The 25,140-nt window shown below is 28.5% G+C and overlaps 3 protein-coding genes across 11 annotated transcripts in view; all 3 read left to right on the top strand.

The window, feature by feature from the left end:
• The window catches only part of LOC100165187 (vanin-like protein 2), a 32,008-nt gene extending 16,394 nt beyond the window's left edge, over positions 1-15,614 (top strand). For 4 of the 9 annotated variants that reach the window (XM_003241651.4, XM_001947916.5, XM_029487307.1 and 1 more), the window contains 6 exons: positions 10,927-11,097; positions 11,610-11,753; positions 11,914-12,083; positions 12,153-12,367; positions 13,004-13,322; positions 14,688-15,614. In XM_003241651.4, the coding sequence (XP_003241699.1) occupies positions 10,927-11,097; positions 11,610-11,753; positions 11,914-12,083; positions 12,153-12,367; positions 13,004-13,322; positions 14,688-15,255 (1,587 nt within the window). In that variant the 3' untranslated portion in view covers positions 15,256-15,614. Of the gene's footprint in view, positions 1-7,041; positions 7,210-7,731; positions 8,153-10,926; positions 11,098-11,609; positions 11,754-11,913; positions 12,084-12,152; positions 12,368-13,003; positions 13,323-14,687 lie in introns of those variants that run through there. The other 5 variants (XM_016801060.2, XM_016801062.2, XM_016801061.2 and 2 more) reach the window with 4 other exon arrangements.
• LOC115033735 overlaps positions 13,346-25,140 on the top strand; it is an 18,465-nt gene continuing 6,670 nt past the window's right edge. Inside the window, exon 1 of the mRNA XM_029487312.1 lies at positions 13,346-14,582. The gene's annotated coding sequence lies outside the window, so the exon portion shown is untranslated. The remainder of the gene's footprint in view (positions 14,583-25,140) is intronic.
• On the top strand, positions 18,933-21,966 carry LOC107882551 (putative inorganic phosphate cotransporter). Its single transcript, XM_016801054.2, has 3 exons — positions 18,933-20,281; positions 20,349-20,452; positions 21,270-21,966. The coding sequence occupies exons 1-3, from the start codon at positions 19,846-19,848 to the stop codon at positions 21,672-21,674; spliced, it is 945 nt and encodes a 314-aa protein (XP_016656543.1). The 5' UTR covers positions 18,933-19,845; the 3' UTR covers positions 21,675-21,966.

Here is a 25,140-nt window from a genome sequence, read left to right as displayed (position 1 = left end):
CCTTGTATTATATTTTTAAGTCGTTTAACTATAAAAATTACAAATTTTATGCATTTTAATTTTTAACAACAAAATAATTTGCAATTTTTCCAGATTTTATCATTATTTGAAAACGCTTAAATAACATTACGCTTATCTATTTTTGATCAATTTTAATTGCTGTAAAAACAACTTATGAGGAACTTTTTATTAAATATTTAACGTTGATTTACAAACAATAACTTTATCATACATAAATTGAAAAAATAAATTTAGGAAAATAAAACCATTCAAATTTCTATAAATAGCATAGAATTAGACAAAATATTTTTGAATTTGATCAAGTATAGACAATGCTTTTATAGATATTTCTCATTTCAAGTCCCTATGGTTGTTAATTTTCGAATCAATACAAAAAACAAACTGATTTTATTAAAAACTGTTTTTTTGTAAATAATCCCGTTTTGCTGTAAATAATTGTTCTTTTTCCCAGATTATTAAAAAATATTACAAATTTTTACTTCTCACTTCCTAAAGTACCAACTAAAATCGATTTGCTACCAAAAACCATCAAACTCTCAATGTTGAAGATTAAAGCAAATTTACAGCTCCAAAATGTGCTGACAGACACAGTCACAAAATAAAATAAAATAAACCAATAATATTGAAAAATCAATTCGTTCGTCGCTTCGAATATCATAATCTAATAAACGAAATATGTATATTGAGAAGATGTTTTATATATCAGGTCTTCCTGTTAAACCCTGTATACACCTACTTTAGTTGAAAATAAAAATTGATAAAGATATTAAAGGTATTGATTTTTTTTTACTGTAAACATAAATGTGTTGTTACTGACACGAAGGTACTGAAAAATTAATTAAATATGCTTTGGGTTTACTGAAAAGTGTTATCAGTGGATTCGATGTAAATTGTAAATTCTATAGTCGATATTGATTTCGATTATTGAACTAACTACCTATCCGTTATATTACAAATATACTATTAAACTACTTCCAAAACATAATGAAACAAAAAAAAAGTACCTACTATACTATTACTATAGTAGGATGGCCAATAAATAATCATAATTAACTCAATTAATCACATAATTATATGTCTAAGCTCTAATAATATTAAACACTAATAATACATTATATACTGAATTTTATTATAAAACAATTTTTCTATCAACATTATATAATAATCATGTTATTATTTTTCCGGCGTAGTTTGAAAATAATTGTATGCATTATATATGTTTTTATAAAATATGCTAACACCAATAGGTACACCGGTATAACTTAGAAGTACATGCTATAACTGGTTTCTACAAAATTATTCGAATTATTATTATTTTAGGGGTACCTTTTTAGGTTGGTACCTATTTAGAACTATAATTATATATTTATATATCTTGCAGGAAATTCAAATATTTAAATAAATTTATATATGGGTTGATTTCCCAAGAATGCTCACTTCCATTTTTTTCATAATAAATTAATTTAGATTTTGAATTTTGCAATTTTTATTATACATATATTTTCAAATACTTTAATTTTTTATACCGTTCAAGGAATGTCTTGTGACGTTCTTAAATTACTTTTTGAACATAAATGTTTTGTGATAGATACAGCATTTTTTGTAGGTTTTTCGTTGTCATGGTTACTTATCAACAAACATATATTTATTAATCATAGATTTTCCTTGTGAAGAAAAAAATCGAGTAGCGTCCATCGTGCTATGTTATTCTAATGAGAACTAATCTTTTTTTACTATACCTACATCAATAGTTAAGCAGATATATTTTTGAAAATGCTAATCTGTTAATGTTTATAAATCAAAATTCGAACAAGTAGTTTTTGAGCTTTCAATTATTAAAATGTATAATATACTAATAACTGTCCTTAAAAATGGTTTTAAAAAATATAAATTGGAAGTAAAATTAAATCTAGTACTCCAACAATTTTTACAAATTATAAAATGTTACCTAATAGATTAGTATTAATAACTATTATTATTCAAATCATCATAGCCACCATATATTCCAAATCCCAGATCTCTTATCATGAACCTATTATTCTTTGTACACAATATAAATAATTCATACAAAATATAAACTACTCGTTTGAATTTCAATTTAGATACTTAGATACAACAACATTTTCAAAATAACCATCTGCTTAACAATTTAGGAGAAAAAAGTTATTTTCATTTGAAAAAAAAGAAATTGGTATCGTCACGCAGGACACTCGATAATTAGTATAAAAAAAGTATCTATTTGAGAATATTTTCCTGTAAAGAAACTTAAGAATTTTAAAAATTAAAATTTGAATAAATTCATTATTAAAGGAAAATGGAACCATACAAAGGACATAAGAGACACTTAATTAAATATTAATTAATTATTAATTTTCAGAATTTAAATTATCAATTAACATTACATAAACCTAAACTTAATTTGAAGATAAAAAAAGTATTTATGGACTACAATTTCTTATACTTCATTTTTAAACTGAATTATAAAGCTATTTTAAAGGAAAATAATTCATCAACTTTTTTACTTTCAAGGATACTTGCAATACATTTCAAAACATTAGAAAATGCAATTTATTTGACACTTTTACGTCCAGGCATATTTTGTTTTACAGACAACTTGTCTTCAGAGCAAATGACTATTATTTATTACGTAGGCAATAATTTAGTATAATATATCATTTTAAGAGTCAGTAGTTTTTAGGAAGTCATTTATTGAAGGCCATTTTTGTGCCAAGTAACTAAATTAACTTATACTAGGTCTAAATATGGGTTTTTTTACTTATCATCTCCAAATTATCTTTATTAAAGTTACAATAAATTCAATGCATTTCTATCGAAACCAAAACAATTTGTAAATTGAAATAAAATAAATATTAAATATTAATCAATAAATAAAATCTGATTACATTTAGAAATCTAAAATACTTATTTAACTTGACGAGTAATGCCTACACTACTACTCAGTTAATCAATATATCGATATAAGTACTTGCTAAAAATATAATATTTTAACTATGATTTGCACTTTGCAATCATACAATTCTATAGCTAATCATTATTTATCAAAACCAGAGCTAATGGTTAGAATGGGTTAAACTACCAAATTTTGTTCTGAAATACTCCAAGATCCGATAACTTAAATCAACAGCTTAAAACAGCAGCTGCATATTATATCAGCAAGTACAATAATATAATACAAGTTGACAATAATTATTGATATTTTACAAAATTTTGATTACTAATTATACTTTATTTAATAAAAACAACAATTTAAAACGTAATATATGTTGGTTATAAAATTGTCAATAACAGTATAGCTGAATATCATACAATCACCATTACGCGTCTACACATAATTTTCCGGTTACATCAAATTATAATTTTTAATAAACTTTTATCCATTTTTCGTTGAGGTCATCAAGGTTTACTCTGTTTATCTTCCGCACAGAAAACATGTTATGTTGTCTCCACTCACACCACTTCCACTTTTTTTCAATTAACATACTTCATTCACTGCAACACTGCAGTAATTGTATTTATAACGATAGCCCTCCTACTTCAGTTAATTAATTAATAGGTAAAATTACATAATTTTAAATAAACGATATTAATTTCATTTGTGGATATTATATTTTTATTGAACTATATGTATTATAACTTATAGGTTTATAATATTATCTAGGTATTAAACTTCTATAAATGTTAAACACTTGAATCAAGGATAGGGATATATGCCAAACACTCCTGTCCGCTCCTGTAATGACCAAAGCCTGATCGATTTCCGTAACTTCTAAGGTCATATTAAATAACTGCAGTTTGTAAAGGTAAAGAAAATTAAATGTTTATAGACACATAATAACATTACACTCAGTTTAGATTAATCGTTATCTTCTGAGTTGTAAATGAGTTTTAAATCTGAGTTTTCCTATAACCTAACCTGAATGTAAAAAAAATTAAATTTTAATATCCAAAACTTTAAATTTAAAATAACAAAATCGGAGTAGAATATTTTGAAAACGTACTGTAATTAAATTAACAAATACGAAATGCATTAACAACAAAAATATATTTTTAGATAATGTTTTTAATACAGCTAGAACATAGCGTGTATACCTAACTCCAGCGGCGTAGCCAGGGGAGGGGGCCCCATTATGTTTTTATTAGTTATTACTTATATATACCTACTTAGATGGCTGCATGGGAGCCTATTGGCTATTGGGCTATAATATCAATATACGTAACTGTGTGTATGTATTCTATGTTTTTTTATAATGTGCAAACTAAAAGTAAACAAAATATGAAAATACTGTCAATATTTTATCCAACAAATAACATTTTATTGACATTCACAGAAAAAAAATAAAAAAAAATTGGAAAATTCCCGTAAGCAGTTCAAAACAAATCAAAATATTTTGAAAATGTTATCGTGTATAGAAAATACTAATATAAAAAACCAGTGAAAATGTCATATAACTATGTTCATTTTTATGACTAATGTTCATTAGAGTTACATCAAAAAGAAAAATCGATTATGTCAAAAACCGATATTGCGGAAAAATTCCCGTTTTTCCTTAATTGTTTTTTTTTTGTTTTTCACGGCACTTTTTACTTTTTACTTTCCTATCAGAAAAGATACCGTTGAAAAAATTCTAGCTTTTTTACTGTCCTAAAACGTGATGGCAGACAAAAAAATTTTTTTCCAATTTTTGATGTAATTGAATATTAATTATATAATAAATAACGGGTTTTCATTAAATGGTGCTAGCTATAGCTATTTTATTGTAAATCAATTGAAACTTAAAGGGAGTTGAAAACACAATAGGCTAGTACAGTCAGACTTAACTTGAAGTTGAAGGAACTGAAAAAAGTTTAAGTTTTCCATAGGATAATACAAAAAATTACTTATAAGAAATACTAGGGATATGGAAAAAGTTTGAGGTAACAATGAATTCGAGTTATAAAGTTCGAATTAACCAAGTTTTATTGCATAGATTTCATCAATATAACTCATATTATTATAATTTAATCTATACAGTATACACTATACACAATGACATTTTCAAAATGTTTAGATTAGTTTTAAGCATTTATAGAAATGTGCAATTGTTTTAACTACATTTGTCTACATAATAAAAGCTTGAAAATGTTGTATGGTTTTTCATAAGATGTTGAATTTAAAAATATCAAAAATAAATAATACGGGCAATTTTTTTTTTAGATATCTACAAAATTTGACAAAATCACGAAAACTTTCAAACTGTGGTTAACAATTATAGTATTTCAAATTGAATGGCTACCTCATGCTTTACAATTTAATTAAAATTGTTAAAAGTTTAATAAACATTTCATAAAAAAAAAATCACTACTTGTCATAAATTATTTTTATAGACATTTTAAATTCAAAAATTGGATATTCAAACGAAAAATAATATGTTTTTTTCTAACGAACTCAGTTATTATGTAGTAAAAAATTAATATATTTATTGGATGTAACTTACTTACTTACAGGTTTAGTAAGTTACGTATTTACGTATTATTTTCTACGTATATTTCCGATGGGTCGTATTAGGTAAGTATCCGAGAGTTACCTTTGAGTAGGTACCACAGTAATTTTCGGTAACAAGGCAGACCATGTTTACACATGACATGTGTCACGGGTAGGTTTTTTTTATTAAAAACGTGTAGATTATAATATATGATTCGAACATGGGCCCTTATTAACCTTATATTGTTTTTACATGACCATCAACCGAGTAATAATAATCGTAAGAAATCATAATAATAAAAAATTATAACCGTGACCACAGCATAAGACAGGAATAAATGTTAGAAAAGAACATATTATTAAGATTTATGTATGTTTTTTCTTTCTTTTTTTTGTGTCTGAAAACAATTTTTGTAGTAGAAAATATGAATCACAAAATTCATTCAATGTTCAAGGTTTCTGGTATATCGAATTAGATCTAGTTTTTACCGTGTACTTTGGGAGGTCAAATGTAAATAATAATTCACATTTATTTTCTCAACAATTGGGAAAAACGTTCATAACACAGTTCACAGTGATTTTACATTCAATGGCGAGGTAAACTCGAAATCTTCAGCATTGCCAGTTCACCGGTTTTTTTTTTATTTTAAAATATCCATAGGTACGTAGGTAAATACTGACTTGATTATATAAGAAAATATAATCATATTTTACAATTCTTGCTTATTATTTTTAATTTTATCACGGACTAATCTTTTTTTTTTATAATACTCATTAACCACTATCTACTGTAACAAGGTATATTATCATATATTTTACATTACCTACAAAGGTAGTAAATTTTTATCCGAGCTTTTTTCGTTTATATTTGAACATGATATAAGGTTAACTTTTTAGGGATATGCACGATGTACCTAAACTTCCTATTCCTAGGTAGTATAATAACTTGTACATTACACTATAATGATATATAAATTGCTGTTAATTACAAACACCAGATAACAATAAAACACGTGTAGGTAGTTTGTACATAACATACAAGTTGTTTGCTATATTTTAAACTACATTTGCAAGCAGTATGTAGACATATTTTACAGGTAAACATAAGCTGTTGCTGCGTTTTTCTCACGTCGACGTCGTAGATAAACACATTTGCGATTGAATAATATAATACCGATCGAATTATTAAATTCAATAAATATTGACAGTATTTTCATATTTTGTTTACTTTCAGTTTGCACATTATAAAAAAAAACATAGATCACACACACACAGTTACGTATATTGATATTATAGATAAATAATAGCCAATAGGCTCCCATGCAGCCATGTAGGTAGGTAGGTATATAAGTAATAACTAATAAAAACATAATATATTATAGGTATGTATATATAACTATACATTAAACTCTTATCAGTTATCAGATATTTAAGTATAAAAAAACGTACACAACACAAAGTTCATCTTATATTATAACCATATTGCGTATATAAAATAATGTTCATTTGGATATAAATTTATTAAACTAAAATATATTTATTAGACTTCAAACTTGTTTACAGAATCAAGGTACTAACTTTTTTTATAAATTATATTTGAGTTTCTGTGCTTTAAAATGTAAACGTAATACTTAATTCATTGTTAACCATGCCTACAATGAGCAAATACTACTTAACATTAGGAAATGGATCTCAAAAGTACAATGGTAACATTATTTTAAATACATATTTATTAATAATGTTTATTTTATAAATATATAGTCATTTAACTGTGTTATTAAAAGATGCAGTTATTGAATATATATATAAGTACATATTCATATCATGTATATGTATAATGTTTTATAAAATATAATTTTTTTGATTTAACATTCTATACAAAGTACAGATATTCCTAATCTGATAAAACTATAATTTGTTTTTTGATAAACAATTAATTGTATAATTTACATAAATAATGATACTACCGATTATATGTAGATACCTATATAATATTATACTTAAAATACAATAATGTGTTTTATATTTTACATATCATAAAATATAATCGTTTCAATATTGTATTTATAAAACAATATATTTATTCATTATTTTTAGTATAGGTATACACATTATAAATAAATACTATGTAGTTATTTAATATTCAATAAAATGTTTAAAGAAGTTTTAAGTATATTTTAAACTTAATTATTTATTTATAAACATAACTATATTTTTTTAGTACCTATACGTATAAACGACAACCACGCAGTTCCCATATGTTTCTTATCATGTTCTTAATGTCTGCATAATCTAAAAATGTTTATCGGTATTGACGGTGTTAGTATTTAGTAGATATAATTAATATACATAATAAAACGACTTTCGAACATTTAAGAATAACATATTCATTTTGTACATTGATTAATCTCAAGTCTATGATGAAGTATTCAATACACGTCCAAACATTATAACTTTGGTCTTAGATTAATTATTTCTTACATTCAATCAATATAATATTACAGTTAAGAATTTAGGTATAAATTAAAAATGGGAAGTTTGACGATGACTTTCCTCTTAATATGTTTTAGAATCAAAAATATAACTATCAAATTATTATCCAACTACATTATGATTTTGGCTTTACTATTCATTACATTAATAAGTTTGGTAAGTGTATACTGTTTAGTATTTATACATTATTCACATAATTCATTCTATCAAAAAAAAAAAATTTAAAGAGATTAAAAAATATAAAAATATATATAATTATTCAGTCTTGTAAAATATACTTTTCAAACTTTCAAAGTATTTAAGTTGGTACAGATAGTCATACAGATATTTATTTTGAAAAATATTTAAAATACGCATTTAATTACTCAATAAAAATAGTATTGCAAATGCAAACACTTAAAAAAAAATAATTTACAGATAGAGGTACATTCAAATACTTTCAAATACTTACCGTTTGTGTTTCATATGAAAAAAACGTTGTTTTATTCATTGTAATTTCTCATAGTAAATTGTTGAAAATAATGTTGTAATACATTATGAAAAGACGTTGAAATTGAAAATTAATCTAAAATGTTTAATACATTTTACTTACATATTATGTGAAGTGTGGACTATATTGTTTATTATATTTCATTATTATTTAATCATTTTGAACAATTAAATACTATGAAAGAATAAATATTCATTTTTTGATAAACTCGAAATATTTTCGAATAAAAAATCTTTTATACTGAAATGATATAAGTACATGGTCTCCATTTGTTTATTTTTCTGAGAAACATAATTAATGTATTTAAAACTCTGAATGCATGTACACTATGAGCAAACTGCGAAGTAAGAAGAAAACCATAAGCAAAATGTTTAAAACAATAAAACCAGCATACAATTATGAATGTAAACAGATTCCCCCTACTTTTATTTTGCCAAATCGAATACATTTGTAACACTAATACTTATCTTTGTAAGCTTGTATTAATATTAATATAATAAGTTTTATTAATAATATTAATGAGAACTGAAAATAAAAAATAATTATTACCGAGTCCGTGTATGAAATAACATATTGTATGAATCCATTTGAATGTTTGATCGAATGGTACTGTTGAATTTTTAAATAAATAGGCAATAATTACATTGATATTTTTCATAAAAAAAATAACTTGCACATCGATGTAAATTTTATAAAATAAGTATTTCAGTTTTCAAAAGTTACAACAAAAATTATTTTGATATCTTCCAATTATTATCTATTTAAACGTATCTTTTACTTAGTTATAATTTTTAAGTTACTCAAAAATTACATAACTGATTATAAGTTAAAATGCAACTTGTGATTTGTGATTACGTAAATTTGATAAAATATGTAACAGATAACTGCCAAGCCCTGTGGTGTTTATATATAAATTGATTACCACCAACTAATTTAATCACCTTTGAGACACTTGATAACATTACCTAACCTACCACCATGACCTATACGAACCTGTACTGCTATAATCTTCTTGAAAAAACAAATAAATAGTTTTACTACCAACAAATATGATTTGTGAATCTCATTTTTTTTTTTTACGAAAATTAAACCAATGATGCGACAATATTTTTTTAATTGTTTCATATTTATAAATCTTAATGATAATATTATGCTACTTTTACATACTTCGAGGTTAATTATGTATTAATGCATTTTTAATGTTAATACTTGTTTCCTTGATAATTTACACAATTTGGATTGGAAATGTGATAATGGCATTTAAGAACAGCTTCTCGTTGCCCGTTTTCGGCAAATATAATCATCACAACATCCTAAAATGTCTATTGTTTCATTAATTGCTAAATTATTAGCTACGTTTTCGTTTTTCATAAATTTTTATCACCTACTTAAACAAACACTGTTAATACCCGTTCATCCAGTAACAAAAAAACTGTGTACTTAAAACATGACAATGTTTTTTTTTCTAATGCAGACAGGATATATTATATTATAATAAAATAATATAGAAGTGTATGTTGTAAAAGTTATATCTTTATAATTTATAGTACGTATCTAATTCGCTAATTGATTGGGTATTAACTGTATAGGTAATGTTTAAATATTATACACCGTGTCCTAGTTTCAAACATCTGTATATTTGGTGATAGTCTACAAAAATGTCCGTGATGAAATTGTCAAAAATTAAAAATGCCTGAGGTAAAATCGTCTGATTACAAAAAAGCCTGAACTCAAAAATATGAGTATCGAAAAGGAATAAAAGAGGAACACAAATTAGTTTATTAATTGTATTTAAAAAACATGTGTAGAGTATAAAAATGTGAATCAAGTATGGACAATTTTTACAAAATGTTTATCATTGCCCTTCATATATTTTAAATAATGTGTTAATTATCTGATATTTATTTTTTTTTTGAAAACTAGAAATTTTATTTTAAATGTATTAGTAAAGTATTAGGTAAAGACAATTTGTATTAATATTAACTGCCAGGTAGGTACCTATCTGATTTTTTGTTTAAAAAAACAATTATTATGTGTAGATTTTTTTAAATATAAATCTATCTTGTATGTACATTTATAGGTATATAATAATCTATTTCATTTGTATGTGTATCCTATATTTTTTTTTCTAAATAACTTTTCCAAGGACAGTTTATTTTGGATATATCTACCACGGAAATTTTTGATTTTAGACAATTTTACCCCGGATATTTTCCTTTAGATATTTTCACGTAAATTTGTATTTTCTTGTTAGAAATTTTAAATTAATAAAAATAATAACTACATATTAATTATGAGTGTAATATATACCTATATAATCACTTATGACTTTATCTAATTAATAGCATTATCCGTGATTATAATAAGCAACAACCACTGTATGATAATAATATTTTTTTTAAAAGTGTATATATTTTAATGTTTATGTTAATTTTTAAAGCTGACACTAATGGTTAGCGGAAATGAAACGACTAAAAACAAAGGATATGACAGCCAATATTACATTGCGGCTGTCGTCGAGTACCACCCCATTTTGGGTTCCAATCCGTTACAGTCAATGCAGAACAATTTACCAATTTATGAGGACATTATTCACCATGCTAGTCAATATGTAAGTAAAATATAAAGTAGACAAATAAATAAGAAAATAGAAGCTAATAATTAATTGTCTTATTAATTGGACATTAATTATAGCTATTTAAAAATTATTCAAATCATTTTTATTCGTATAAATTGTAAAAAATCATTTGATTACAATTTTATTCCGATAATTATTTAAATAAGAAATTAATCGAATATTGCCTTACTCTGCATTAAATAAAATTTGATTTGGTACCTAAATACCACTTAGTAATAAAAAGTAATAAGTAATAACATGCATAATTCAAAATTTATTGAACTAAATGTATTAATTTATACACATATTATAGGAAATAGGTAAGTATTTGTTGTTTTAAAGGGATTTGATCCCGGCTGTGTTTTTACTAAAATAAACCTGTCATGTTCTAATAGTACCGACTATTGTTCCTATTGCATTGTAATAATTTGTCTAATAATAAACAATAAATTAAAGTTATGATTATTACTAATAATATATAATCATGATTATTGTATATGTTGCAGGATGTTGATATATTGGTTTTCCCGGAAGCTGGTTTGACCGGAGTTACCTTACCCGATAATCGAAAAGAAATCAAAACATTTTTAACAGAGATTCCATCTCCAGAAAGTAACACTATTCCATGTTTTACTAAATACTGCAGTACAGTAAGTACCATTAGATGTGGATAATATATTATAGCCACATTAGTACAAAATAATTAATACTCATAATATAATTTGATATTTTTATACGTATTGTTATAAAATTATAATTTACCTATACACAATATTATTGTATAGGCACTTACAATTCTTTTATTCGTAGGTGTTGAATAAGCTGTCATGTGCGGCTAGACTTCATCATATGTATGTGGTAGTAAATTTACCAGAAATAGAGTATTGCAAAACAGAAGATGACGACTCGTGTCCAGAAGATTTAGCAAATTATTATAATACAAACGTGGTGTTTAATAGGGAAGGAAGAATCGTAGCTAGGTAATAATTTATTAGAATATTGTGTAATATTTACTATAATTTAACGTATTTGGTAATTGCAATTTTTAGGTATAGAAAATTTAATTTATTTGGAGAATTAGGATTTAATCATACTAGCTCATCAGAATTATGCACGTTCGACACTGATTTCGGTGTGAGATTTGGAATGTTTATTTGCTTTGATATACTATTTCAAGATCCCGCAGCTCGGCTTATTCGTGAAACAGGCGTTAAGGATATTATATTTTCAACGGCTTGGTTTTCAGAAATTCCTCTGCTGACAGGTTAGAATACATTATTTATAGTTATTATACTATTACAATTTACAACATATATTTACCGTATCCTGTTTCTATTAAAATACAATACGCATAATATAATACATACACTTGATGTACACCAATAGATACACATAATTTATTTTATTTTTACATAATTATCTCAAACTACGTCATGATAGTTTGTCTAACCTAATAAATGTAAAACTATTCAAATAATACTATTATGTTTATTTTCTATGAATGTTTCTAAAAAAAATATTTTAATAGAAAATAATATTTCTGAATTGTCATTATCTGATTATCATACACATTTTTCATACTAGTAAATGGATCTATAGTAAGATAATAATATTATCTAAACTCAAAGTAAATACAAATTATAATGAATAATAATATGCTCTTAAGTCGTAGTGTCTACAGAGTACGTAGTTACACTGTACAGGCCATAATACCGACCTGGACGACTGAGTTTGAGAAATATGTATTTCGCATCATTTTGTAGGTTACAATATAATTTTATAAACAAAAACTTATAAATAACAACAAACATTTAAAACTTATTGTAGTCATACTGAAATATAATTTTAAGTACCGTTACCTAATCTTAGTTTAATAATTGGATGGTTTATAATGTTTTAGCTGATTCTGTGCAAGCTGGCTGGGCATATACCAATGATGTGAATCTAATAGCAGCTAGTTACAACGCTCCATCAATGGGTGGTGGAGGTAGTGGCATTTACGCTGGTCGGGACGGACCATTAGTCATGTTCATGCCTGACCGACCTGGCACTCAGATAATACTGTCAAGAGTGTTGAAAAGACAATACAACAACTGTAATATACAATCAAAGAAATGTTCGATCGATAGTAACTATCAGACATTTATGTCAGATAACCTTGTCTTACCTTATGGTAAAGAAAAATCCTCACCAAATAGAAACCGGCCCAGTGATTTTAGGTCAGTTTGATTTCACACACCTATATTATTATAATATATAATATAATAATATTATTATATTCTGTGGTTTAATATGTCTATACTTTCCAAGTTATACGTATTACAATCATTGTAGCGTATGTTGGGACTTGTTTGGGGACTTGGGGAAACCTGAAAATATGCTTATATTATTTTCCCTATATTTTTTTTTTATTAATAAAAATAAATAGAATATGCAGTACATAGTATAACAATGTAATTAAATAGATGGTGAATACATGCCACTTTATTTTTTATTTAAGGGGAAGGCATGCACTCGCTTTTTAAGGAGTTTGATATAGGCAATTTTAATAAAATGTTTAAATATTTAAATTTAATATATTAAAATAATAGGTACGTGTAAATACTAATGCAAGATTGCATTATGGTTGTCTTGTAATAACGAGATTATAAAATAAAAATAAAAACAGTTTTAAAACAAATTTATATACGATACAGAAGACATAAATATCTATTTATGAAGAACACAAGAATGCGTTATATTTGCATCTAAACTAGCTACTAATATGGGTGTCGGACATAACACATATTTAGTACAAAAATTTGCGCCACGGGATAAATATTAACGCTTCCAGAAATAGTTGAATTTTGAAAAAAAAAAAAATGTTTATTTGAAAGTTGAAAACTTTATATTTACAGGTCGCATTGAACTCAGATTTTAAAATCACTCATTAAATAATATTATATCAATAATATAATCAAATATGTTTAAGTTTTATGAAATTTGTTTTTCGAGCGATATTTTAAGTTCATTCAAAAACCAAAGTCCCGTCTAATAACTAGATTTTTTTCATGTTGAAAACTCCAACTATATTGTCACCAGACACCACTCACCGTGCAATGTTACTTGAAATTGTCCAAATTTTTGATCCTCCATATAGCAAGCTCCGACACCTTTAAAGATATCCATCGGCCCACATACGCTATGAGTGAAAATGTATGACAATATTGCGGTGTTGCATGAACATTAAATCAATAGTGACCTGATGGTCGCTTAAACATGATTTAAGGGTCCATGATTGGTCCATTCAATTTTATCGAACTATTAAATTAACCAATTTTTCATGCAATCCGTATATGACGTGTATAATAATTAATACTGTTTCAATCAGTGTCGCCGACCAACCAAAATTTAGAAAACAATATACATAGCTTTGTATACAAATGTGATCGAAGAGGTTTTGGTAAAAACCATAATTGTGGTAACTATAATATAAAATGGTCTCTTTGATCACAGTATACCATGCCGTGTATATCGTGTACAGGGATTTCCCGCCCATGTATAATATTATTATGTCATCTTCATTTACCAACACCCCTGAACAGGTTCTTCGTGGACAACAGCTTTAAGGATTTCCACGTGGTGACCATGCGGTCCGAGGATCCGGACGCTGAACAACATGACGACACACTCTCCGCGTCATTCCAGTACGAGCACGACGGGTTCGAATGCGCGATGACGGTGCGCTGGCGGAACGAGAACAACAACGACACGACGGAATACAACTTGTTCGCGTACTCCGGTACCCGGACGTTCAGCGGGTTCGTGGACGCGCACATCGAGACGTGCGGGCTGACCACGTACAAGCCGGGCGGCTCGGCACCCGGCCAATACGGCGGTGCCGTCGTGTACTACGACCCTCCCAAGGATCTGGTCACCATCACCGGCATCACGATCGCCGCCAGGTCACCGGACCTCGGCACGTTGCCCATACCCAGCACGTTGGACACGAACAGCTATCCGCTCGCCAACGACTACTACACGTTCAGCAAGCGGACGGTAACGGTCGGCAAGCGGAAAATGTTGGAGATCAACATGGAGCTGTCCAAGCCGGTCGCCAACCTGGTCACGTTCGGCATCTACAAGCTACCGCGGCGCGTGAACCGTGGTTGACACGATAGGCGATCGCACAGTCATTATTGCCCATACTACCTGTATAATTATAGTAATGCTAATGTTGCATAATAGTATAATTTATGTGACGTCGGCGCAGGCGCATTTACCGTTTTATTTATTGCGCAGTGCACACGTCATTTCCTATACAAGACATATTATTATTATTATTTTCTAACTTATAATAATATTAAGATGCCCTACGGCCTACACTACAATTGTATAATAGGTACCTAAATTTTTATATATAATGCCACTCGAATAAATATTTTTTAGCACGTTTCTAGTACCTACCTATGTTTAATCGTATCTGTAGGGGACTCTGAGGAGGGGCATGTCCATTCCTCTAGGGCCGTCACATATTATTGAGGATCCACTTTCCATCCCATATCACTTAAAAATAAATGTATTACTTACTTTATTTTATATTCAATGACAATAACGTATAATTGTATCATACGACTTTTTTTTATCTCGTGTCCCATTTGGATCGAATGTTTTCTCACTATATTATAATATTCTGTTCACTGAGCTCAACCCGCGGTGAGACAAACGGTTTTGTCGGACTGTTATTTTAATAACAATATATATATTTCTATGACATTCTTAAATGTGATGACATTGGTAAAACTATGAACTAATTCACGATATACATATACATATTTTACAACTAATGAAAAAAATTGAACCGCAAATGACAACAATTTTGAAAATACCTATATAAGATAAATCTAACAATTTAAAAATATAATATATTTCATATGAGCGCGTATATTAAAGTATGAACTCAAAACTAATGATAAAAGTCCTCTTTATTTTCACCTATGTTTGGGTCCTTGTAATAACAATTGTAGCTGATTAATTTATATTAATTTATATGTATTGTATAATATTGTACTGTATATTAGTGTTAAGTGTATTTTTAATAGTAATAATAACTTAAATTGCTTTAGTTAAGTTCGGTGTTAACGAACATTTGAATGTATTTTATATATAGGTACGTACAATCGTAATATAGTTTTATACTTTATATTTTTTTTATTTGTAACAATGTCGTAGTTAGGAATTTTATTTAGGGGGGGGGGGGGGGGTTCACTCATTATTCTATCTCATTTACAATACGATATCTATACAGTAATATAATAATATAGTCTATGTACGTAACTATCACAAAAATCAAAATTTTACTCAAGATATCTTTCTTTGAAAATATTTATCAGAAATCAGAAGTAAGATTAATTTTAAATTCGCTATTACAAATGTTCCTTCGGACCTTCCTATATTTTTTACGATATTTCATGTGTGTAACTTAAATTTTACATTAAATTATATAGGTACTCTATAGTACCATATTCGATGTGCCCCATTAGGATTATATATAGCACCTTTTCCTAGCTGCGACACTGATCTTTAATATTACAGCTCACTACCAATTATTTATAGAAAATTATTACACTCAATGTTAAATTATAAACAGGGGTCAAAATATATTTATTTATTTATTTATTTTAAAAATAAAAATGTTACTTAACAATTTAGTTATTACCTTACTGGAAATTAACTCATAAGTGCTCAGAAGACAAACATTTTTCCTAATGTATAGTTAACCTTCTGCAGATATGAAGATATCAATGTATCAAAGACATAGTCTATAGTATATAATATATAGTATCAGTCTTGTGAAACATTCGAATAAACGTAATAAAATATATTTTTTTTATTTAACTATGTTTTATATGACTTATTTTACTACCTGTTTGAAATACTTTTTGATATAACTATACGTAGTCTGAAAATTTTTTTTTGTATTTTCTTATTTATAGCAAAAAGGCTATTTTTTAACTCAAAAATTAGTTTTAAATTTGTGACAAAACAGAGTAATCTATTAAAAATTTGACACATTATAAATCATGATTCATGAACAATAGTTTTTCTCTTTACATTAAATACGATTAACCCGTGGTAATTTCCAACTATTCCAAAACTGATCGAATTAAGCGGGGAAAAAATATATTCTAAAAATATCTGAATACTTAGATTTAGATTCGTGAACTTCGTCCTACCTTCAGTGCCATTGAGAGGTTGGAACAGCGTTATCCATGGCACCTCCAATATACTTGTACTATATACCCCCGAATCCGTTCCCATTTTTCCGCTAGAGCTCACCGAACTGCGCGTAATTAATTTTATCTGACTCTCTGACGGTCTCTGCAGAGTTTGATGTTCCCTTTCGTCTTGGTCCTTGGTGGTCATATACTACCAGATTGATCATCCTTATTATTTACATTGACAAAATATATCAATTACACAAATTATTCACAGGAAATTAAGTAAGGAACTTCAACAGCGAGAATATAAGTTTAAAAGCAAAAAGTCTAAATCCAATGTACTTATACAGTTACGTGTTAAGATATTTGTTAAATTAATCATTATATCAGCACTTAATTCTTATGTGTTATGTCATTGTATTATACGTATCAATTTCTTCTCTTTGACAAAAAAAACATGACTAGCTGTGCGTGTGAAAATTAAATTACGATTTATGATTTTTGAAAACACAGTAACACACGTATCGACGTATACGCTGTACAAATGCATTTGGAATCGGCTCGTTGCTATAAGAACGTATGTATGTATTATATCGTATACGAACGTTGGGATGTGAATTAATTTTTGAAATCGCATAAATGTTATATTCTAATATGTAACACGCTCTTATTCCTAGTTACGAGATAGTTATTTTTCGTTTGTCACAATCGCAACACCGACGGAACACTCGAGGGGGCTGTCCGCACACACCGCCACTGAGAATAGTGCATCATAGTGCACTGACGCGTCGCTACAGACCAGAAGTGCAATGACGTTCAAAACGTTGTTGATATCGTCCCACGGACAGGTAATGGTGGCGCTCTTGATTGGTATCTTCCTGGTTATGGCTTCCCGGACCCACAGCAATCAGATGGTGATAAGCACCACCGGCGCCCGCAACACATATTCCGCGATGAACGTCGTCTACCAAGTGGCGTACTTGGTCGTCCAGCTACCGACAGGCCTGTTCGCGGACCACTTGAACTCAGTGACCATGCTGGCCACCATCGTTGCCGGGCTGGCCGCAACGTCAGCCGTCTCTCCCTTTGCGCTGGCCGGCCTCTCTTCGTGGTCGTGGACGCCATGGACGTCGGCCATCCCCGCCATGGTGACCGGCATTCTTTACGCCGTTAACGGCGCGCTGGCCGGTGCCTGGTGGCCGTTCATGAACGTCATGCTGTCCAACTGGGCGCCACCTGAAGAACTGGCGTTTATGTATTCCACCATCAATACAGGTTTACCCGGTGGCATAGTGGCCGGAAACATTTTCACCGGCTTCTTCTACAGCCTGCATGGTTCAGAATTTGGTTACAGCTATTTCATCATATCTGTTAGTATATAATTATACCCGTATAAATCATTCGGGTTAACCCGAAACCCGAATAATATTGTTTATTACAAACTCTTCATGTGATATATCATTTTGTATGTATTTCTTGTGATGGGTTCGATTCTTTAGTTAGTTGTTTAATAATAATAATAAATTGTAAACAATCTTACAATCAATCAGGTAAATTCAATAATTATTTTCTTGAAAATATAATTCAATAAAATCTTTTTATACCTAATATGCATATAATATAATTTATTACTTTATTAGTAGGTATATAAAATAAATCCAAATATAGCCAATAGCAATAAAAAATATAAACATGGTCTCAACAAAACTGAATAAGGTATTGACAGCCGTGGCCAAAATATCAAATACTAATAACTAATAAATAAATAATAATAATACCTAGTATTATTTACCACCAACTTCCCAACTGGTATTATTATCACTTTATAACTGTCTAACGAATATCGTAATTCTTGGCTATTTACCAGTTTTCCAAAAATCACGAAATCATAATTTATATTTTATTTTATTTCTCTTCGCTCCAACGCCCCTATGGCCTACCTATTTTAAACATTTTATTATATTCGTCGACTTCGCAAGTGGTAAATTGCATGTTTGTAATTTGTATCACTCTATGATGCACCTCTCACGCGTTTTTGTTGCTTTTATTATTAATAATAGAAGGGGGGGTCATCAAAAGTTATGTTTTTTCCGGACTACTCAACACTTGTATTAACTAATATTAACCCGCATTATAGTGTTTTTTAAAACCCGAATGTTTGTTTAAACTTTTTATTCCGGTGTTTGAACACCCGAATACATCCAGTACCCGAAACCCGAATAAATGATTCGGGTGCTAAGCTCTGAAAAAATCTTTTTTTCATACAATATTTACTTTGATTACATATGTTAAATATTATACTTAACGCAATTTTTAAAAATACTTTAGAAATTTATTTCAAACGGGTAGTTGAATAAATTGTCCTATATAAGTATTTAACACTAAAATTAAAATAATTCCATTTATAAGTACAAGGTACTTTCATTTGTTGAACTGTTCGGGACCGGAATTTATCTACATTTTTTCAAAATTATATTTATTAATATTTTTTGTAGTTGTGATATTTATATGATTGGACGATGTTCCAGTATAGGCCATTTGCATGACGTGGAGTGTTACCTGGTTTATAATGTTTCACCATCATCCGTCTGACGACCCGGGCGTCCGGCCATCCGAGCTCGAACGCTTAACCACTAGCGTCCACCCTAAGGAAAAACTTCCGGTGCCGTGGGCGAAAATCGTCACTTCGTTGCCCGTGTGGTCGGTGATGTTGGCCAATTTTGGTTCGACTGTATTCTACGTGGTCCTCATTATGTACATGCCAGTGTATCTTAAGTACACAATGAAAGTGGATATCGCAAACAATGGTTTCTTGTCCACGTTGCCACCGCTCGGCCAAATAGCCGTCATGTTTACTGCCGGGAGGTGTGCGTCGTTAGCCCAGGCCAAAGATTGGATGAATGTCTCAGCCATCAGAAAAGTAAAACTAGAGTATCTACGATCCATTAAACACCCTTCACATGCAATCCGTTTCTGTATATAAGTATGGGTACCTTTCCATTTTCCCACAAATGATAAGATAACGATTAATAAACGATTTTATAGGGACCGCTACTGTCAGAATGCCTGGCTACGACCAGATTGAGAATAAAACACCTTTTATAAGACACGGCGTAGAGAGTAAATGTATCGGATTATCAAAAGAAATTGTAGTACAAAAGAAATTCTAGACAAATAAAATGCATAAACAATTTTGCGATGTGTTATCCTGCTATTTATTGGAATACACATATTATATATTATACAACAAACTATATTAATTTAAATAATTACAATAATAATACAAGTAGGTACCTAATACCTATAGTATATGAATTTAAAATGAATATGATTGCACGGCATATACGACAATATTGAATATACTAATGACCTGTTATCTGTTGATGAATAATAATAGTAATAATAATAATAATAATAATAAATAATAATCAGACTAGGTCACTGCATATCCCAGTTGAGGGATACTATAAAACTATACAATGCTAAAAATAACGAAACAAATTTTTATATCATGGTGGCAACGTCGCTTAAAATATACTTGTTAAAAAGATATAATTATATAATATATATTATGCATATTATGCTCAATCGTAAAATGTGGGATTAAAGCCCCTCCGCTCACATTGATTTCAAAAATGTTAGTCCACCTGAAATTGTAATGGTTTTCCGCTTATGTCCAACTACCGTATCAATTGTATAGAATAAAATGTTAAACTAATGTTAGATTCAATAAAATACACACAAAAAAATACATAATGTAGCTTAAATTTTTATTCTTATGATAGAAACTGCTATAAAATGCATCTTGCAATACCTGAAGAAAACATGACTTAATGGGCCGCTGCTATGACGTATTATACACTAATAGGTACCTATACTAATATTATTACAAAATCACAACCTTTTAGTATTATTTCTTGATGAAATATATTATTGGTTGATCAAACGTTACAATTTTTTCTTTAGGTTTTTAGTTGTATAGGTATGGCGGTGCCAGCAATCCTACTTACAGTTGCGACGGCTATACCGAATAGTTACATCTTCTACAGTTTTCTAGTAGTATCGTACAGCCTGTCTGGTTCGGTGTTCTCCGGTTTTCGGGTCAGTCAGATGGAAATGGCTCCAAATTTCGTGGCTGTAATCACAGCCCTTGGCGATATTTTCGGCAGCCTAGCAATGAACCTTACTCACATAGCATTCATTGTGACCATCGGGGATTCTTCCGATCAGATGGCATGGGACAAAATATGTTGGTATTTGAGCGGAATACTCGTTATGTGTCTTGTCCCGTTCGTCTTGTTCGGGAATAGCAAAATACAATCGTGGAATACACCCAAAAAGCCAGAAATAAACGAACCAATTGCAATATAATTTCACGTGTAGGAATAATAACGATATATCGTCAATTTGTATATCGATAAGACTTCTTCGATAAATCGAGGCTTTCAATATTTTCTATTAAACAATTCGATTTTAAGCAAAAATCTTGTACCTAAACAATAACAATTATAAGTAAACATTAACATCATTTATTTCAAAATAGATTTTGTGTATGGTTGCAACTCAAAATATTTACCACTAAAATATGCTAATCAATCTTAAGCCATATTTTTAAAAATAAATCGAAACTAAAAAAAGGTCTGCTGTAAAGTAGGTGTCTAGTGGTCACTGTAATGAATGTGTTACATATTTAAAAAAAAATATAATATGATATATTTTCTAAACCTTTTATATAAATAATTGTATTATTTCTCCACAACCATCAATTTTTAGTTTATTAATTAGATAGTTAAATTAGGTAATGATAATTATTATAGTTTTAATACATCAACGCATTTTTATTGTAATTAGTCATTATTAAGGGGGCTGGATCGTGATTCATTTTCGGTCGAAAACATAGCTCACGACTTCAATCACTACGCCCAATATAATGTTCCGATATTAATTTTGAAAGCAAATTTGAATTTGTCACTAAATTATCTAAGCTTTGACAATTTCATTTTTCTGATTTTTATTTTTTTTTTGCATAGAAATTTACTAACAAAAAGAGTAAAAATAGAACATGTTCATGATTCAAATCTAAATGTATTGATATACAATATGAAAAATGTACGACAGTTAAAGCATAGTAAATTTAGGGGAGAATTCAAATCTGCTTTCAAAATTAAAATCGGAACATTCTACTGTGCGTCTGTGCGTTGTGATTGAAGTCAGAGGTAGTATTTTTTGAAAAAAAATGTTTGTCATTTTATAAAGCAATATATGGTGACACGTTTATGCGCGTAGGTAAAATTACAGACGTACATCCTGGTCACTGTGATGCCCCTATAAAACGTGATCAGTACTACGAATTACCCAAACTAATGTTCATTTACTTTCAACACAAACACAAGACCCAGATAAACAGAAATATAAAATGTCTAGTTTTTACTCCTTAGAATTGATTACGCTCCAGCCCCCTTAAGGGGCCTCGCTAATCAGAGGCGTGCCCAGGATAAAAATGTAGGACAGGCCTGGTTATAATTGTTTTAATTTATATAGGTATACATTATTTTTTAGAAACTTTTTATAACATTTTTAAATTTAATTAGAAAAAATGATCACATAATATACCTAATATAACACAATTTATTCCTCCTGTTTGACTTGTTAATAATATTTCAAAGATATTAAAAGTGAACACAAGTGAAACAATAGTTTTTTTTAATTATAAGTAGAGCGCGGATTTTTATGCACTTAAAAGTATCGAAATATGCCATATAATATGCTGTAAAAATCATGAAAATATGTAAAAAATATGCAAGAATTTTAAAATGTACAACAAAACTTATAATATTAATAACTTTAACGCCTAAAAAAAAAAATGTAGGAAATTTTCTGAACAACTTAATTTATTATTAAAATTAATAATCATATGCATTTCAAGTTTCGGCATATTCACTATTTACAGACAACGACAAACGATGTAACCGAGTGCCCAGTGATACCTATGTCGATAACCGACCGACACAGCAAAAGCGATTAAGTTTACGTCATAATCGATTATTTATTTATCTTATAATGTTATAAATAAATATAATATAATATATAAATTATTATTTAGTGACTATAAAATTTAGTTTTAATTTTTCTACTTGACAAAATATTATTTTATACATTTTTTTAAATTTTCGCTTCAATATGCAATAAATTTTGAATTTTGCCAAAATATTCAAAAATATGCAATAACCTTTAAATATGCAGAAATATGCAAAAAAAAATTTCACCATTAGATTCAAATTATGATGATTTGTGGAGATAACTGACAAAAATCTAAAAATATTAAAAGGAAAAAAATATGCAATTGCATAGGAATCCGCGCTCTAATTATAACTATTTATATCATTCTCAGAGCATTTTTTTTCATTTTAAACTTTTGAGTGTATTTGGTAAAAATATTATTTAGTTTTACATAAGCAAGACTAACATAACACTCGCGGAGTTTCCACTTTCCATATACCCATTACAGTTAAGAAAATAAAACTGAAAACACAACAAAAAATAAAACGGAATTTACATCAGACCTTTTCCAGGCTTTTCATAACCTACCTTCGTTGGCGTTTACAATCGCCCCTAAACTTACAGAAAAACGTTTTGCTTCGAAGTATGAAATTGAACATTATTATATTGTCATTAAAAAAGTAACAAACCAAAAATTGATAACGATATACAATAGAAAAAAATAGTAATATTTTTGCAAAATGTAGTTTATATAAAAAAAAATAATATATGTATATTTAATAAAAGAATCACACGGTACAACTTTACTGTTTAGTCTAGAAAAACGATTCAGCAACTGAAATGTAAAAATTCAAATAAAATTCTGGTTTCTCTATGAAGCTTTGAAGTTTTGCAAGGTTGAATAATTAAATCAAATTTGCAAAGTTGCAACTTTATCCATCAGTAGTTATATTAGATAAAAGTTACAGGGAGGAAACCGGAACCAACGACGTACTAAACAACTTTTGTATAAACTAATATAAGCAGCCAGACTTTGTATCTATATGAATAGTATTAATACAATACACTTACGAAGACTTTAAAACTTAAAACATAATATATTATAATAGCGTTCAACACCCAAAGGTAGAAATCTATAATAAAATAAATTAATAAAATTTACCAATAAACATGGACTTTTCAACTCCTTCGTATTCTATTCGCAGTGTACTTGAAGAAAAAATCACATTGTGGTTAAACTCGATGTGTTTTAATAATGCTGCTGCAGCAGAAACTGCGTAAAATCTGTAAAATAAATTGCGATAGGTAGGTATAACAAATATTATAAAATATAATTTGTAGACTTTAATTAAAAAAATATTTCTCACTTTGACAACACCTGTTCTAATGTAGAAATGCATTCTGGTATAATACAATTTTTTAAGTAAATTTTACCTTCATTTTCAGAAAAATGTTTTCGAGATGCAGTAAGTATAGTGCTTAATGGAAACTGATTTTTAATTGTATTGTACAACACTGTACCTTGCATCTGATCCATAAATGTATGTGGAACTAAAATCTATCAAACGCATAAACAAAAATAATATTTTGTACCTACTTTGTTAATCAACCAATTTTAGATAATTTATAACTGTTGAAAAAAATACCTCTGCGGGATTAAGAATATTTATTTTATTAATTGTGTTCATATACGTTTGAGTATCACTAATTTGGCATAAGATCAATACTGGTCTTTTCAAATCAATTGCTGCCAATCCGATTTCACCTTGAGCGGAACCTCTTCCCTCAGTTAAAACTATAAACAGTTTGAAAACACTTTTTTATCATAATTTTCTTC

The sequence above is a fragment of the Acyrthosiphon pisum genome, chromosome X (assembly GCF_005508785.2).
Source record: "Acyrthosiphon pisum isolate AL4f chromosome X, pea_aphid_22Mar2018_4r6ur, whole genome shotgun sequence".
In the NCBI taxonomy this organism is placed as follows: Eukaryota; Metazoa; Arthropoda; class Insecta; order Hemiptera; family Aphididae; genus Acyrthosiphon; species Acyrthosiphon pisum.
The sequence above is the reverse complement of the archived record's forward strand: the minus strand, read 5'-3'. Positions and strand labels throughout refer to the sequence as shown.

What these genes read in the sequence shown, in the direction of transcription:
- LOC107882551 (XM_016801054.2), top strand. Translation starts at nt 19,846, where the DNA reads ATGACGTGGAGTGTTACCTGGTTTATAATGTTTCACCATCATCCGTCT. An exon ending in ACATGCAATCCGTTTCTGTA is followed by an intron (nt 20,282 to 20,348) that starts TATAAGTATGGG and finishes ACGATTTTATAG; the next exon opens with GGACCGCTACTGTCAGAATG. An exon ending in TCGGATTATCAAAAGAAATT is followed by an intron (nt 20,453 to 21,269) that starts GTAGTACAAAAG and finishes TTTTTTCTTTAG; the next exon opens with GTTTTTAGTTGTATAGGTAT.